At 44.8% G+C, this 16039-nt stretch overlaps 1 protein-coding gene across 1 annotated transcript; it reads right to left on the reverse strand.

The window, feature by feature from the left end:
- Window positions 1–480: 480 nt before the first annotated feature.
- Window positions 481–4660, reverse strand: trhrb (thyrotropin-releasing hormone receptor b). Its single transcript, XM_085262393.1, has 2 exons — window positions 3504–4660; window positions 481–920 (listed from the first exon to the last, which is right to left on the reverse strand). Exons 1-2 carry the CDS (start codon window positions 4284–4286, stop codon window positions 495–497), a joined length of 1209 nt encoding a protein of 402 aa, XP_085118519.1. The 5' UTR covers window positions 4287–4660; the 3' UTR covers window positions 481–494.
- Between the last annotated feature and the right edge of the window lie 11379 nt (window positions 4661–16039).

A 16039-nucleotide genomic window follows, 5' to 3' on the forward strand; every position in this document is an offset into this window, starting at 1 on the left:
TCAAGTTCAGTTTATATCCTCTTGACGTGCCTTGTTGCGTCATTCAGGCTTAAAGATCAGAATTGAGTCGGTGCTAATCGGAGTTATAACGCAACACCGTGTATTTGAAGTGGGAACAGTGTTGTCGTTCGCATTCATGGGTTGTTGGCTCATATACCTGATATTATATGGAAAAGATAAGATAACAGCTGAGTGATGAGAGTGCTTATCTGTCAGCGTTGGTGGCTTTACAATGTCCGGGATCACGCCTCATAAAGAGTGTGTTTGGCTTTGCGCTCCAAAGCCTGCTGTTACGCATCACTGGCTGCAATCTGTGTTTACATCTCTAGCTTCAGCAGCCTCGCTTTGAAAGGTAAGCAAGCACTGAGAAAACAATACTTCCACTTGACAGACTCCATTAAGCAACATTTAAAAGTCTTTAATTTTCAATTATCCCCCCCCCCCCCCCCCCCCCCCCCAAAAAAAAGAAAATCTCTCTGGCCTCAAAGAAAACCTCAATTGTCACTGAAGTTCACCTTTCCGTAGACACTGGGGTCTGGGAACATCATTTTCTGATCAGACAGCAGTTCGTCAGTGACAGTGAGCTCCTCCAGCTCGGTCGTGAAGTGATCAGTGCTTTCCACCATTGATGTATCCTTGACAGCGCTGTAGGTGAGGGCCACGCTGTAGGTGGCGGGTTTATCCGAGCCTTTCCTCCCACAGCGGCAGATCTTGCGGAAAGCGGCACGAAACTTCTGAGACATGGCATTGTAGATGACTGGGTTGATGGCGCTGTTGAGGTAGATGCAGATTTTGCAGAAAAGCACAAACCAGCTGTCCAAATAGGCCTTGTCCAGGAAGGAGTTGACCACCACCAGAGTGCGGTACGGCATCCAGAGCAGGGCGAAGAGGATTACCACCACTGCCAGCATCTTGGTCACCTGCAGTGGGAAGGAAGGAGAAATATGAGAACTGCTCCTGCATATGGGGAAGCTGGTTTTATTTATTAATGCAGGCTTGTGACCACACAGTATTTCTTGTGTTTTATGATGGTCAGTGTCCCCTCGACCGAGGGATATGACGGACTACTCATTGGTAACCAACCCGTCTTGCTCGTTGTCTTTAACATCGAGGATGATGTAAAAGGAAAGAAAACTTCTAAGCACTCAAGAACTCCCACTCCAAACTTCTGCTTCAGATAGAAGAGGTTGCGATAATAAATGTAGCTTTGATTTTAATTAAAAATCTTTCCACGAGCCTTTTGGCTGTCACACTCTGGGAGCTACTTTCAGCCTACGCTTTGTTGATTTCAGGCATGAAGCCAGCAGCAGGAGTAGAATATTTCTAGCAGCAGCCTCCTGGTAACATAACCTTCAACCACCACAACACAACATTCATATACACGCACGGTTTAACTACATTTCTAACATGTGCTGAGAAATACTTGTAAGTGAGCAACGCCAAGGGAGCGTCTCCTTTCCTAAATCATCAGTGGACCAGAACTGCATTAGCACAATGATTATGAGTATGACTTGTTCACTGTAATTGTATTATTTTATTTTGCAACAACTAAAATAATATTTAGGCTTTTTTGATCTCAACTCCTCTCCATTCCTTTTTATTGAATAAGCGCCCTCTGCTGCACCTCTGGCTGAACTGTAGTCAGATTCTGTAGAAAGGAATTTGTGGGAAGTGGAATGGCTCCCTTCATGATTTCCAGAAAAGAAAATGAACACAAAATTCCGAAGCAGACTATATATTATTGGCTTTTTCATTTCCCTGCCCCATCATCAAAAACGAGCTAGCCTTTCTCAGCTAGGGCGATGCGATGGAGCATCAGTTTTCATCCGTTATGACACCCAACACAAGAAAAAATGATGATAATCACCCTGTTCATATATAACATGATCTAAAATGCATCACTTTCTAGCTGGCTCTTAGTCCTAAGTCATTCCAGGCTGAAGTTACACAGGTAAACCCTGCCATATGTCAGTCAACAGTATCCTTCAGTTCAGTAGGTTGTCACTTCAATTGCTTGCTTCTAAGTTGACCAATATGACCAGTATTTGTTGCTATTGGCTGTTCCCTCTGTTGTCAATACATTTGCTGATTTTAATTGACTTTGCAGGGTTTCTGGTTGTTGAATCATTGCCAATCTCTTCCTTCGTGGTAACCCCATTACAGACATGTTGTCCAGAATTAGGCTAAAATTGTGTAGACTGACCCCAGCGTTCAATACCTCTTTAATATACACATTATAATAAATATAAAAAACAAGTTTTAAATCACACTGGAATTACAGTATATGAATAACAGCTTCAATATAACAGATTCAGACAACCAACCAGTCCCTTTAGATTGTGGGGTGGAGCTGGCTTATGAAAGCTGGCAGTACAGGATAAGATTTATGTAACAAGCCAAAGGTTCATGTTGTGCATGTGCACTTGGTTCATTTCAGCTCACTGTGGGAGTCTCTACTGCTGTTTTGCTGCCCATTGTTTCATAATTTGTGTGTGTGTGTGTGTGTGTGTGCGTGCGTGCGTGCGTGCGTGCGTGTGTGTGTGTGTGTGTGTGTGTGTGTGTGTGTGTGTGTGTGTGTGTGTGTCAGTGAAACTGTCAAACAGGGAGAAGACGAGCGACGACACGGGTGAATTGAAGGTAACATCACTTGGTGAGAACTCAGTGAGTCACTGTAAGTGAAATAAAAGCTTTGTCGCAAGTGTTAATTAGTTTAAATGCTTTCCTCCATTCTTTGTGGATTGTATTTATTCCGTTGTTTTTTTTCTTGTGACTTGTGGAACAAGCACCCACTCTGTGTTCCTAACCTACTGATTTTTAAATGAAGGGCTGGGTTTTCCTCTCACACTTAACACACACTTCTATGAGGTGCTTTTCTATTCTCTCCAGAGCACGTCTGAGTGAGTCTTGCAGCAGCAGAGACAAGAGGCTAAGGTGGGAGGTGTGGTTCAATTTGCATATTCATTTCCTGTGCATACTAAATGATATTGCAGAGGTACTTCTAACACATGGAGGGGCTATCTTTATGGTGTGGAAAACATTCAAAATTTGTAATTGTGATGAGGTCATTGTTTTTATCTTTTGCTATTTTTCATAAGAATGTTAATTTGTTTCATTTCATTTCTTTGCAATCGTAGAATAAGAAGTCCATCTTTGGGTTTTTGATTGCACTCAGAAGAAACCTTCAGTTTTCACATGTTGTAGAGCTTATACCAAATTAACTAACAAAACAATCACTATAATTATACTTATTTTTAATGAAGAAATGTTAAAAACTCCTTTGTATACTGAAAATGACAACTATTTCCACTCCTAATTACTTTAAAATATTCACTTTGTCTTTTAATAACTGGTATTAAAATGTCTGTAGAATGTGACTAGGTTTATTCATTCATTTATATTTGAATAATTTTACGAACCCGTGCAAAAAAATTGCAACATCTCGCTGAATGAGCAGAGTAAAAACATCCTGGTTCTCATCCTCCCCACGCTCACACACCACCCACCTGTCTGCGGGAGGTCGCGGTGGAGCTGGAGTGTCGAGAGTTTTTACAACTGGTGCTCTTGTTGATGGCGTGGTTGTTGTGTCCGTTCTTCTTCTTGTCTTTAGGGTCGGAGGGCAGCGGGTTGAGGAAGAGGATCCTGGCGATGAGGCCGTACAGAACCGCGGAGAGCAGCAGCGGCAGCACGAAAAAGACGCCGAAATCAAAAAAGTAAATGGGTAAATAAAACTTCCTGGCAACTCTGTAGGCGCAGGTGACGATGGTGATGTTTTTGTACACCGTTTCCTGGATGTTTGACAGATAAAACCACATCAAGCAGTAAATGGAAGTGAAAGCCCAGACGAACAAAATGATCTTTTTTGCTCTGGACAGCGTGCACAGAAACTGGGCTTTAATCGGGTGGCAGATGGCGATGTATCTCTCGATAGTGAAAGCTGTTATGGAGCAAGAGGAGGCGTTGATCCCGAGGTACTGAAAGTAGGTGATGCAGAGGCACCCATAGCGGCCAAACACCCAAGATACGAAGATACTTTCCGGAATAGCTGGCAAACCAGCCGTTGTGAGCACCATCAGGTCAGCCACAGCCAAACTCACCAGGTAGCAGTTGGTGGGAGTCCTCATATGTTTAGTAGTGAGCACCACCAGGATCACCATAACATTGCCAACAATTCCTAGAGCACAAATCATGAAGAGCAGACAACTGCTAATCACTTTGTACTGAATGCTGTGGTCCACCCATGTCGGTAAAGTATTGTTCTCCAATGGAGCTGATGTGAAGTTTTCCATCTCGTTTAAAAGGTTCAAATAAATGAGGAATTTGTTTGTTTGTTTTTTTTAAAAAAAAAGAGGCTTTGCAGTGTTCTCGCGCACCAGCCCGGTTTTACGCGCGATAGAAGTTAGAAGTCCAAAAACTTTACAGGTCTGGAAAGTCAATATGAAACGCACACACACAAAGTAAAGGACAGACGAAAGCTTGCGGTGCACGTTGAAAAACGACGAAGTGACAAAGAGCTGCTCGGACTCTGCTTTAATTCCGTCGCAGTGCTGTGCGTAAAAGGCGACGCGCTACCTTATTCTCGTCGGAACAACTGTGCCTGGCGGACAGATGGAGGTTTGCTTTTTGAGCCTTCCTTTTGGCACGAGCAGTCATACGCATGCGAGGGGATTAGCCCATGATTACATTTTCCAAACCAGACCTCCCCCATCAACAAAACCAGCTGGCCAAGCGGCAAAATGTTAGAATGTTTTCCTGTTTATCTGATATTTGATTATTACCACTGCATGAATCAGTGTTAGTGCTGCCGCTCATAATGATGAATAAAACATTTACAAATTTGTCACAGTTCGTTGATTTGCTGTCTTGCGCAACAGCCTGTCACTTAAACTTCATGAACGGCGCTCTTTTTTCTTTTCTTTTTCTTTTTTTTTACATAATCAGCATGTACACTCTTCCAGGTGAACATGAAGGCGGAGGTTGGAAAAGTGCATGCTGTTTTGAAGTATGGCCGAACATATTCAGAAAACATTTCCTGTGATGCATGTGCAAAAAGAAGGCGTCAATATGAACAAATTTTTGAGCCTCAATCCTCGATTTCTTTATTACTTAAAGACTGCTGTATACCAAATGCTCTAAAATCACTCATAGAAATGAGCTCAGGGATTACTGAAAATGAGTCCTGCGTTTGAGTCCCCATGAAAGCCACTTTAACTTCCATCTAAAAATGTTTTGGTTTGACTACAAATCACTGGTCAGCTCTATTTTTATCTTGTCTTTTAATTAATTTTAATCCTTAAAAAAAACTTCAGTTGTTTTATCAGCAATATCACAGCTGCAGCCTGAAAACACTGTGCGTGAAGTCTTTGTGATATATAAATATGGGTGTGACCAGGTGTACAGCTACTGAAAAATAAATGTCAAGTCAGCTGAGAAGAAAAATATATAAATTATATTGTTTTGTTGTCTGTTTATAATGGACATATGTTTGTGCAGTGGTCAGCACAGTTGTCCTGGTATTGAATCCCTGGGCCTCTCCATGTGAAGTTTGCATATTCTCCCTGTTTGAGCATGGGTTCTCTTAGGGATCTCTTCCTCCCTCAGTCCAAAGGCATCCATGCTGGGTTAATTGGTGACTCTAAATCAGCTGTAGGCGTGAATGGTTTTCTGTCTCTCAGCCCTACAACAGATTGGTGACCTGTTCAGGGTGTAGCTTGCTTTTCGTCCTATCGGATAGGCTCCAGAGGAGCTCTGAAGTGAAGTAGTTGAAGATGAATGGATGGATCAATGAATGAATTTTAATGGAAAGATTTAAGAGATTAAAGATTTAAGAGACGGACACTTCTGTTAAAGTACACCCTGCTTTTTTTGTACCCTTCTGCAGACATGTTTCTTTTAACCTCCCCCACACACACTGGTGCTCCGCCAGGGATCCAGTGGATTTTGCTCTGGGAGGGTCACACTACAACTTTTATTTTCCCCTTTTTATTTTCATTCGACAGCCTCTTTGCTTTGGATTATCCTACTCTGTGTCTTCTGCATGTATTCCAGCATGAATACATCACTTTACCGTTCCTACCTCTGTGCTTTATTGTAGCTTCAGTGCAGCTCAAACCTTTTGCTATCAGATTCACAAAGGTTTAATTCGTTTAATTAAACCTTTAATTTTCTCATTCAGAAAAAATTCTTGTGAAGCTTCACTCCTTCTGCGCTTGTTCTTTCTCAGATATAGTCCTTGCTGTCTTATTCTTATGAATGCTTTCCACCATATAGCTCTCCCTCTTGAGCTGATTGTACGTCAGATGACTTATGAACTGTGCTGTATTATAGAAACGTTCATGGATCTCGTAGGCAATTCAAGTTGATCACTCTTGTCTGATTTTCTTTATTTTAGTCATATTTTACAGTCTAATATGCATCAAATGTTTCTGGTTCTGCTTGCACTCAGTGACAAATCTTGTATTTTTTGTCACTGTTATTTTAAAACTACAAACCCAATTAAAGAGGAGCTCAATCTTCCCTGCACTCATCTTTATAATTCTAGTTGCTTTTGAAGAAGCCTTTTAATGGTAATTTAGAGTCAGTGCTTGAAATCCATGCATATATATACTCCATCCTATAAAGATAGATAATCAGCTTGTGTCCAAATACTTTTTGCTACTATACCAAAAGCTACGTCTAGTTATTCTAAAACATATATATCTTTCTGCATATTCCCACAGTGGATTAAACATCTGCTACTGAAATCTGAGCCCATACATCATAGTTTAAGAGTTTAATACTAATATTTTTGGTCAATGAACGTATCATGTAGTGCAGTGATTTATCAGCACCACGTTCCACCCTGCAGATTTAATCAGCTCACTTCGTGCTGATGCGGTAAATTTCATTATAGAAAACGATTACAGTTGGAAGAAGATGTGAAAAGCACAAAAAGACAGATCAGCAGTGACCTGTATTAACTGCCATGCTGTCCAACAATCTGTGGCTGCCTGTTCTCAGCACAATACTGTGGAGGTGGCAAACTCTCCTCCACACCAACTGTGCATATTCTCCAGGAACTGAGCGGAAAATGGTGACGATCACGCCAACACTCACACTTTTCACACGATTGTGCTTCGAGGCCTGAAGCTGCCAGCCGTCCATCCCGAGCAACAGGTGGAAATTACATAATGATGACGCCCCCTTTTCTCCCATGATTCCCGTCATCTTTAGCTCAGCTTTTTTTCATCCTTCTCCTTCTTGGTTTTGGATGATATTAGTAGAAACTAACCTGCTGTCAGTGACTCAGTTTCCAAGACTGTAAATTAGTTTCTTTATCTTTTTTCCTAAATTAAGAGTTAACTGTCTTTACTTTAGAGTGGAAGCTATAAGTCTACGTTGAAAGGATATTAAAATAGATTTAAAATGATTTATCTGCTAATTAATAAATACTAAAATGAGAATTTTTGAGCCTTTAATCAGTTACAAGAAAAACCTCCGCCTTATCATTGCAGCAACCTCTCCTGTCTCCAAATTACTTTATATAGTCAGACATAAATTAACTTGATTGTCTGAGAGATATCATTGCTTTGTATTCAGTTCCTGTTTAAACATCTTCACTTGATTACATTATTCAAATCACAGGAGCTCGTGCCACAGAGAAAAGTAATATGTAGAAATGAAAGGAAAGAGTTTTACTGCCCCCTAAAGGACATAGCTGGGCAGTACCAAATGTGTGACAAGAGCAAACAGTTCATCACAACTGACACAAGATCATTCCTTCCGTTTAAGTTGCACCATTTATTTTAGCTGTAGTACTGAATTTAGCTCAAGGAGCATATAGATCCCTACACAATTATCAAGGGATGTTATATTGTGACACAAAGACCAAACAATAGTAGAGAAAGAACCCATGTGCACACACACAGGAAGACTTTCTAATGAAGAGAGACTTCCAGGAGAATCAGGCTCAGGGTGGGGCAGCTGCTCGGTTTGGGGTGTGAGAGGAAAGAGAAGAGAAAAACACAAAAGCACAAACAAACAGGACAAAACATAAACTACAAACCTGCAATACTGGCATACAAGCACATTGGTATTACAAAGAGGCAGCCTGAATCTGAAGCAGCCCACCTTACTTTCAAATTAATGCACAGATTAGCATCTTCTTACTGCTCTGAACTTGAACTTACTCCCACTAGAAGTTTGCTTAACAGATGCTTCGGTTTAAAACACAGAGGAGATCTCGCAGTAGGAGTGGCTACTGTAAATGATCTGAAAACCCATTTTCAGACTCAATTCTAATGGCTTTTTTCTTGTTACTGTTTAATTGTTTTTTCCCATTTATTTTATGATTTATTTCATGTTTTCAAAAGTTTTCTTTTATTATTTTAGTTGTATAGTACTTTGTTCCACACCTCACGTGTTTAAATGTCCTTGTAAATAAATTTGTTTGACTAACTTAAGGATAGTTCACTCAGATTATCATAAGTCTAAAAGCTGAGAAGGTTTCTGTCTCCTGAATCCATTGACAGTGGAGGAGAGGGTCCTGACAGCCTCTGCCTCTCATTCTACTTTTGGAAGCTCTGCTGGAATCATATGATGAGATCTTTAAGGTCTGTCTATTCAGAGAAGCCTGAATTACAGCCTCAAAGTAACAAAAGCTTTGTCATACGTTATTCTGAATTTGTCGTGCTCAAGTTAATCTTCATGTCTCACTGTTATTTGTCTCTTGGCCTGTTTTGTTTTGATGGTTGTGTCCTGTTGCAGTTTTACTTCCTTTTCTCCTTCAGTGTGATTATCTGCTTTGCGTTTATTAGTCTCACTTGTGTTTGATTGCATTCACACGTATCTTTTTCCTGGCTATTTCTCCTCTGCATACATGTAGTCTTTCCCCTTCTTATGATCTCTGTTTGTCTCTGATCTCCTGGAATTTGTACTTGCTTTGGACTTTTGAATTGTTCTAATCAAAGATTCATTTTTTGTTACTTTGTTTGCACAACTTGCATTTCAGTGCTCTCTGCAGTCCACCCCAACAGAATTAACGCCATTAACAATGTTTCTTTACAGATATTTTGGGAACTTCTGATGCAAAATCCAGTGAATCCAGTGACTCTGTAATTAAGTAGAAAATTCTAGAATGAATAATCAGATATTTCTCTTTAGTTAATGTATTTATGAGCTTTACTCTTTCACTACCATTTTAATAGTCATTGCTCACCCTCTTTGCTTTGTGGTTACTTGTTCTCGGTGCAGTGCTGTTTTGCTCATGACTTTTTCACAACTTCTGTATTCTTATCCAACCATTAGGTCAACTCTGTGGAGCACTTTGGTCAGTTTTTATTGTATAATGTGCTTTGCAGATAAAAGTTCTGCTGCTCCCTGCTGTCTACTGCTGCAAAGCTATTAAACAATGATTTTAAAAACATTCCAATAAGTTATTGTACTGCTGAGGGAAGCGCAGGTCACTGCTTATAAAAGACCGGCCACAACTGATACAGCAGAGATCAATCACAGCATTCCCAACCGTTTTCCTAACTGCTTGTCCAGGTGGGATTACTCTATTCCTGCTGTCATGGGGAGAGATTTCAGGTGCACCCTGGACTGGTTGACATATTTACATCTATGTCACTTGTGAATCACCAGTTAATCACCTAACATGCATGTCTTTGGACTGTGGGAGAAAGGGAGAGGAGGCGGAGAATACCCAAACTGGCAAAGAGAGAACATGAAAACTCTACACAGAAAGGCCCCAGCCGGAGAGGAGGCTTAAACCAGGAGCATTTTTGTGAGATAAAAATGTCAAATTCCAGATTTTCAGTGTTAAATTTGACGATGATTTGATGATGACACAACAGCGCTTCCCACGTTTACAGGAAGAGACGCATAACACCAGAGGCAGCGTAAGATCCAATCTCTAAATCTTCAAATCTTCAAAGCCAGAATTAAATATATGAAGGTAGACAATGAAGTGACCAACGAGTACACTAGAAAACAAAAACGAAGAAAAAGAATAAGCTCAAAGAGGTTAAACAGGAATTAGTGGGAAACATGAGAAAACTTCCAAAAGTTCAAATACTGTCTGGAAGTACAGACGATTTGATCAAGAGCTAGGCCACTCCTGAAAAACCTCCTCTCTCTGGCATACATCTGTAAATGCCTGCTTACGCCACACACCCATTTGGTTTCATTTCTGGTTGTCAGCCTCTCTCAAAGTTATCAGGAGGATCTGTGAAGCCCGGAGCTGCCAGCGATCCTCTGATGCCTTCCTCAAAATTGCAGCCTGTGGCTTAGCGTTTTGCTTCATTATCAATAAATGTTTTTCATTCATTGCTAGTGAAATATATGTTATAATATAACATACATGACTGTAAGCTTGATATGTGTTAAAAGATGGATGGATACTTCCAGGCTGGAAGTAAAGCTGAAGGATGAAACAGTGTGTGTCATGGTCCTGGGCCGTGTTGGCCCAGTATTCTTAGTTCTCTTGTATTTTTGTATTCAGTTCCCTGTTTAGGTTCTGTTTCCTGAGTTGCCCTGTTATGTGGTTCCCTGTGTGCTTTCCCTTTGTGACTCTCACCCCCTGTGTGCCCCTCTATGTATTCATGAGCCCTTGTCCCCTTTCGTGTTTTATTCCATGTTTTCCCCAGCCTGTTATGTCTGTGTTCTCCCCGTGCTCTCTCCTCCTGTCTGAACCTCTGTACTTCCTGTTTTACTTTGACAGTCTCTCGTCAGTATGCGTCATGTTGTGTTCACTCCTGCCCTGTCTCGTTATGATTATCTGTGTCAGCTGTGTTCCCCGTGTGCTCCCACTTCCCTCGTTAACCCTCTGTGTATTTATGTCTGCGTCTCCCTCAGTTCTGTGTCGTAGTCTCCCTCATGCTGCGTGGATTTCCCTGTGTCTCTCTCCAAGTATTAGTTTATTGTGCCCAGTTTAAGTTTTGTATTTTCCTGTCAGCAATAAAGCTGCCTTTTGAGTTCATCCCTTGAGTCCGTGAGTTTTGCGATTGGGTCCTCATCGTGCCTGCCACACAGCCGACCATGACAGAAGACTACGACCAGTAATGGACCCAGCAAACTCCGTTCGGAACCGGCAGCGTGCAAACTCCGCCTTCCCTAACGAGAGGAGAAGGCAGGAGGCTCGGCACGCCCGGGAGCACGAGTCTGCCTTTCATGGGACTCTATGGGCGCTAGGTGGGCCGCGCAGCGTCCAAATGGCAAAGGCTGCTGCTTTTTCCCCACACCGCCCCACGGTAAGAAGAGTTGGAGGAGTCAGCCTATCGCCTGCCACAACTCCTCCGGCATTTTCGACTTCTGGTTCGCCTCTCCGGTCGCCGCCCACGTCCCGCGCAAAGAAGAGGGTTACTCGGCGGTCGGGGAGTGGTTTCGAGCCGACGACAAACGGCCTTACCCCGCTGCAGGCTTTTGCGCTCTACCTGGGACTTCCGCGCTCAGAGCTGCACAAGCTCCCTGTCTCTCCGGCGCAGCCTGGTTCGTCATCGGCTCAGCCAGCCGACATCACCGAAGTGCCTGCGCCCACTGCCTCGGGAACTCACGGCACAGTTCCCGGGAAAACACGACGCTCACGCCGTCGCCACGCTAAAGCTACTGAGCAAGCTCCGGTGGTGAGTGAATCTGACTGCTTTTTCCATGCGAGTTCCAAGCCCGACCGTCTCGGACAGTATTCGTTTTCTGAGTCCGCTGTTTTTCACGTCCGTAACTCACCAGAGAAGAACAAAAAGGTTGAATATGACTGTGTTTCTAGGCCTCATACTGTTTCTACGTTCGCCTCCGCTTCTATTACGCACGAGACTGACTTCATCACCACTCTAGAGACTGCTGTTCATGCTAAATTAAAGAATCCTGGCACTATAAGCCCCGTGCGCGTCATCCCTGAGGCCATTAACTCTGGGTCTGTTAATTCTGGTCCTGCAGTGCCTACCCTCACGCCCGTGTTTGAGAGAGACTATGTTTCCTGTGCTCCTCCCAGGTCAGCAGCAATTAACTCACAGACAGATTATTTCACCGTAGAGAAGCAAAAGACCGTTTTTGAGCCGCATACTTGTGAACAGCACTGTGAAGTTAACAGTTCTGCGGTCTCTGTACCTGCTGAGTGTGAGACTGTGAGTGGTGTGTCTCCACTCCTGGACTATGCTGCTCCCCAACCTGTATATTTAGAAACGGTCTGTGTGAATGCTCCTGTGTCCATAACGGATCCCTTTGTGCCCGGTATTACAGACTCTGACTCTGCTAAACCTGGATCTTCCTGTGCAATGACTGTTTTAGAGACTGCTACTCCTAAGATGGACAGCTTAAGGCCTACAGAGTCGCTAGGAGTGGCCCGCCATGAATCTCTGTTCGCTAACACTGTTTCTAGCTCCACTAACTCTGTTTTCCCTGTGTCTGTTTCTGCTCCTGAGCTCAGCTCTCCCGCTTCAGTTTCTGTAACCAAGGCAGCGTGGGCCCAGCCTTCCCTAGCTCCCGTATCAGTTCTTCGGGAGAGGGTGGCTGAGGTCCAGCTGGTCCCTGCTTCTGTTCTCAGACTGGCAGAGGCTCCTATCATCCCGGCACCCGTACCTGCTCCTCGGGTGGGGTTGATGGACACCCAGACTTTGCCTGTTCCGGTTCCCCGGGTGAGGTCAGCCGTGACCCTGCCGACTCCTGCACCCGTCTCAGTTCCTCGGGTGGGAGCGACAGAGGTCCAGCTAGCTCCTGCACCTACACCAGCCCCCAGGGTAGAGGCAGCCAGAGCCCAGCTCGTCCCTGCACCCGTATCTGTTCCTCGGGTGGGGATGGCTGGTGTTCGGCCAGGCCCAGCACCCATTCCTGTTCCCCGGAGGAGAGCAGCCCAGAGCCAGACACCTAATCTACCACAAGCGCAACTCCCACTACAACTGGCATTGCTGTCCATAACTCAGTCAGTGGCTCAGTTATTAGCACAGTTTCCTGTTTTGTCACCAGTTCAGTCTTTAGCACAGTTAACGGCTCCATTACCCACTCAGTCATCCGCTCTGTTACCACCTCAGTGTCTTACTCCATTGCCTGTTCAGTTAACGGCTCAGTCATTGTTAGCTCTGTCATTACCTCTGTCACCAGCTCAGTTCATAGCACAGCAACCCGCTCAGACACTGCCAACCTCAGCTGGAAGCCTTTGTGAGCTTTCTCCGCCAGCTGAGGACTGCGTGGTGCTGACAAACTTTGGACAGACTGTTTGCCCTGCACAGCCCCAGCCGTTGCATCCTAAGCAGACTGCGTGCCCTGTGCAGCTACAGTTAGCGTCCGTTCAGCCACCTGTCTCCGCTGGAGGGTCCGAGGGGCCTGTCCAGCCTCACGCCTCCTCAGCTGGAGGGTCCGAGGGGCCCGTTCAGCCTCCTGTCTCCGCTGGAGGGTCCGAGGGGCCTGTCCAGCCGCCACCTGCGACCGCCTCGTCGTCGCCTGGTCCGGCTGCTACGCCTGGGCCAGCCTGTGCTTCTGCTACGCCTGGGCCAGCCTGTGCTTCTGCTACGCCTGGGCCAGCCTGTGCTTCTGCTACGCCTGGGCCAGCCTGTGCTTCTGCTACGCCTGGGCCAGCCTGTGCTTCTGCCTCGTCTGGTCCTGTGCCCACCAGGCCATGGCCAGCATGCCTAACACTGGAGAGCCGCCGCTGCATTCCGCGCGGCCGGCCCCCTGAACGGCTCCGTCTCCTCCTTCGCCGCCGCCGCTGCATTCCGCGCGGCCGGCCCCCTGAACGGCTCCGTCTCCTCCTTCGCCGCCGCCGCTGCCTTCCGCGCGGCCGGCCTCCTGGACTGCTCCGTCGTCTCCTTCGCCGCCGCCGCTGCCTTCCGCGCGGCCGGCCCCCTGAACTGTTTCCACGTCTCCACCGTTCCCGTCCGCATGGTCGGCCCCCTGAACTGCACTGTGTTTTGGGTTGTTTTTCTTGGGCTCCGGTGTTTGCTGTGCTCCTTTGTTTTCTGTTCCGTGCCCTCCGTCCTGGGCCCCCGCCGCCCGCCCTGGGTCGTTTTCTGTTTGGTTTTTTGTTTTCCTGTGTTTGGGCTGTCTGGAGCCAGCCCTTAAGGGGGGGGTGATGTCATGGTCCTGGGCCGTGTTGGCCCAGTATTCTTAGTTCTCTTGTATTTTTGTATTCAGTTCCCTGTTTAGGTTCTGTTTCCTGAGTTGCCCTGTTATGTGGTTCCCTGTGTGCTTTCCCTTTGTGACTCTCACCCCCTGTGTGCCCCTCTATGTATTCATGAGCCCTTGTCCCCTTTCGTGTTTTATTCCATGTTTTCCCCAGCCTGTTATGTCTGTGTTCTCCCCGTGCTCTCTCCTCCTGTCTGAACCTCTGTACTTCCTGTTTTACTTTGACAGTCTCTCGTCAGTATGCGTCATGTTGTGTTCACTCCTGCCCTGTCTCGTTATGATTATCTGTGTCAGCTGTGTTCCCCGTGTGCTCCCACTTCCCTCGTTAACCCTCTGTGTATTTATGTCTGCGTCTCCCTCAGTTCTGTGTCGTAGTCTCCCTCATGCTGCGTGGATTTCCCTGTGTCTCTCTCAAAGTATTAGTTTATTGTGCCCAGTTTAAGTTTTGTATTTTCCTGTCAGCAATAAAGCTGCCTTTTGAGTTCATCCCTTGAGTCCGTGAGTTTTGCGATTGGGTCCTCATCCTGCCTGCCACACAGCCGACCATGACAGTGTGAACAATTTAAAGATTAAACAGAAGTAGAAACTCGTGTCAAAACAAAAAATCCCAATGTGGTTAATTTCTCTCGCTTCACAAAGCTCCTAAAAACCCTCAGAGGACGTAAAACTGTTTTCATGGGCCAGCCGCAGCCTCCAAGATGAGACAGCGAGATCTCCTGTGTGAAACCACTGAAGTGTTCCTTGAAAGAAAAAGCATAGAGTAAAACCTGCTGAACTTCTGTACGTCACCCAGGAAGTAACAGGAGCCGCAAAATGTTATTTTTGTCCCATTTATATTTAGAAAGGTGTATAGAAAGGAAAAAGAAGCAAAGGAGACAAATCTGCAGAAATTCAACAGATTAAGCTGAGCAGGAGGGCTTGATGGTGTCTGAGCTCGAAAACATTTAGCTACCGTATTTCCCACAGTAAGTGGATCACTAATTACAAACACAAGTGTTGCTCAGGTTTGACAAAATGCTATAAAAGATGCCAGCGAGAGAAAGATTGGATGCTCTGCAGGTGTCTGATGAATATGGATGTATTGTAAGCCTGTAACATATGTATTTATCAGTGCGTCCGTGTCTCTTCTCAAAGCGCTATAAACATAAAAGTGGCCGTTCTGTTTGAGTTATATTACAGCTTCACAATGTGCGCAGCAATCCAACACAGGCCCACTCATATAGTGCACAGTAAATAAAAAAAAAAAAAAAAAAAAAAAAAAAAAATGCATTTGTCAGCTGTGTGTGTGTTTGGGGGCGGGGCTGGTGGGGTGTCAGGCTTGCTTTTGTATTTCATCACACATACACTGTATATGCCATAAATCCCTCAGTGCATAAGAGCATTTTAAAATGTAAAATGACCTTTGACCACTCTGATTTACCGAGACGCTGGCAGGTCATTTTAAAGGAACTTAGTCCAAGCCAGCCGAGACCCATATGGCTGTCAGCTTTGCACGCACACACACACTAAAGAGTCATGACTCACGTCTAGTCATAAACAAGCTACCCGCCGCTCTGACCCTGACCTCCTTCAATTAATGGTAAGTACACTGTGGGGTCCAGTATATAACATCCACTGACAGAAAGCTTCACTCCTACTCATAAGGCAGCTCTCTTGTTTTCTTCACCGCCCTGGTAGTCACTTCCTCAGTACGACACACACACACACACACAGCTGCACGATAAATGCAGAGGGAGCCTGATTGTGTTCATCACAACAGCAGAATGCTGCATTTGCTCTGGGCAGCATTCAGGTGTGACAGTGTGGAGGTATGTGGGTGTGAAAAAAATCACATTCATAATGCATTAAGTTATGAATGTGCTCATTGCGATGTAACCCAAGGTCTCCAAACACAGCGTTAAACTGTAAATTCTTTTTTCCCATCACACTCTCAGAGCACTGTTACAGAACA

The sequence above is a fragment of the Mchenga conophoros genome, linkage group LG22 (assembly GCF_057382185.1).
Source record: "Mchenga conophoros isolate Kocher_MC1m ecotype Shallow Benthic linkage group LG22, M_conophoros_male_GT1.1, whole genome shotgun sequence".
In the NCBI taxonomy this organism is placed as follows: domain Eukaryota; kingdom Metazoa; phylum Chordata; class Actinopteri; order Cichliformes; family Cichlidae; genus Mchenga; species Mchenga conophoros.

What these genes read in the sequence shown, in the direction of transcription:
- trhrb (XM_085262393.1), bottom strand. Translation starts at nt 4,286, where the DNA reads ATGGAAAACTTCACATCAGCTCCATTGGAGAACAATACTTTACCGACA. An exon ending in CCGCGACCTCCCGCAGACAG is followed by an intron (nt 921 to 3,503) that starts GTGGGTGGTGTG and finishes TTCCCACTGCAG; the next exon opens with GTGACCAAGATGCTGGCAGT.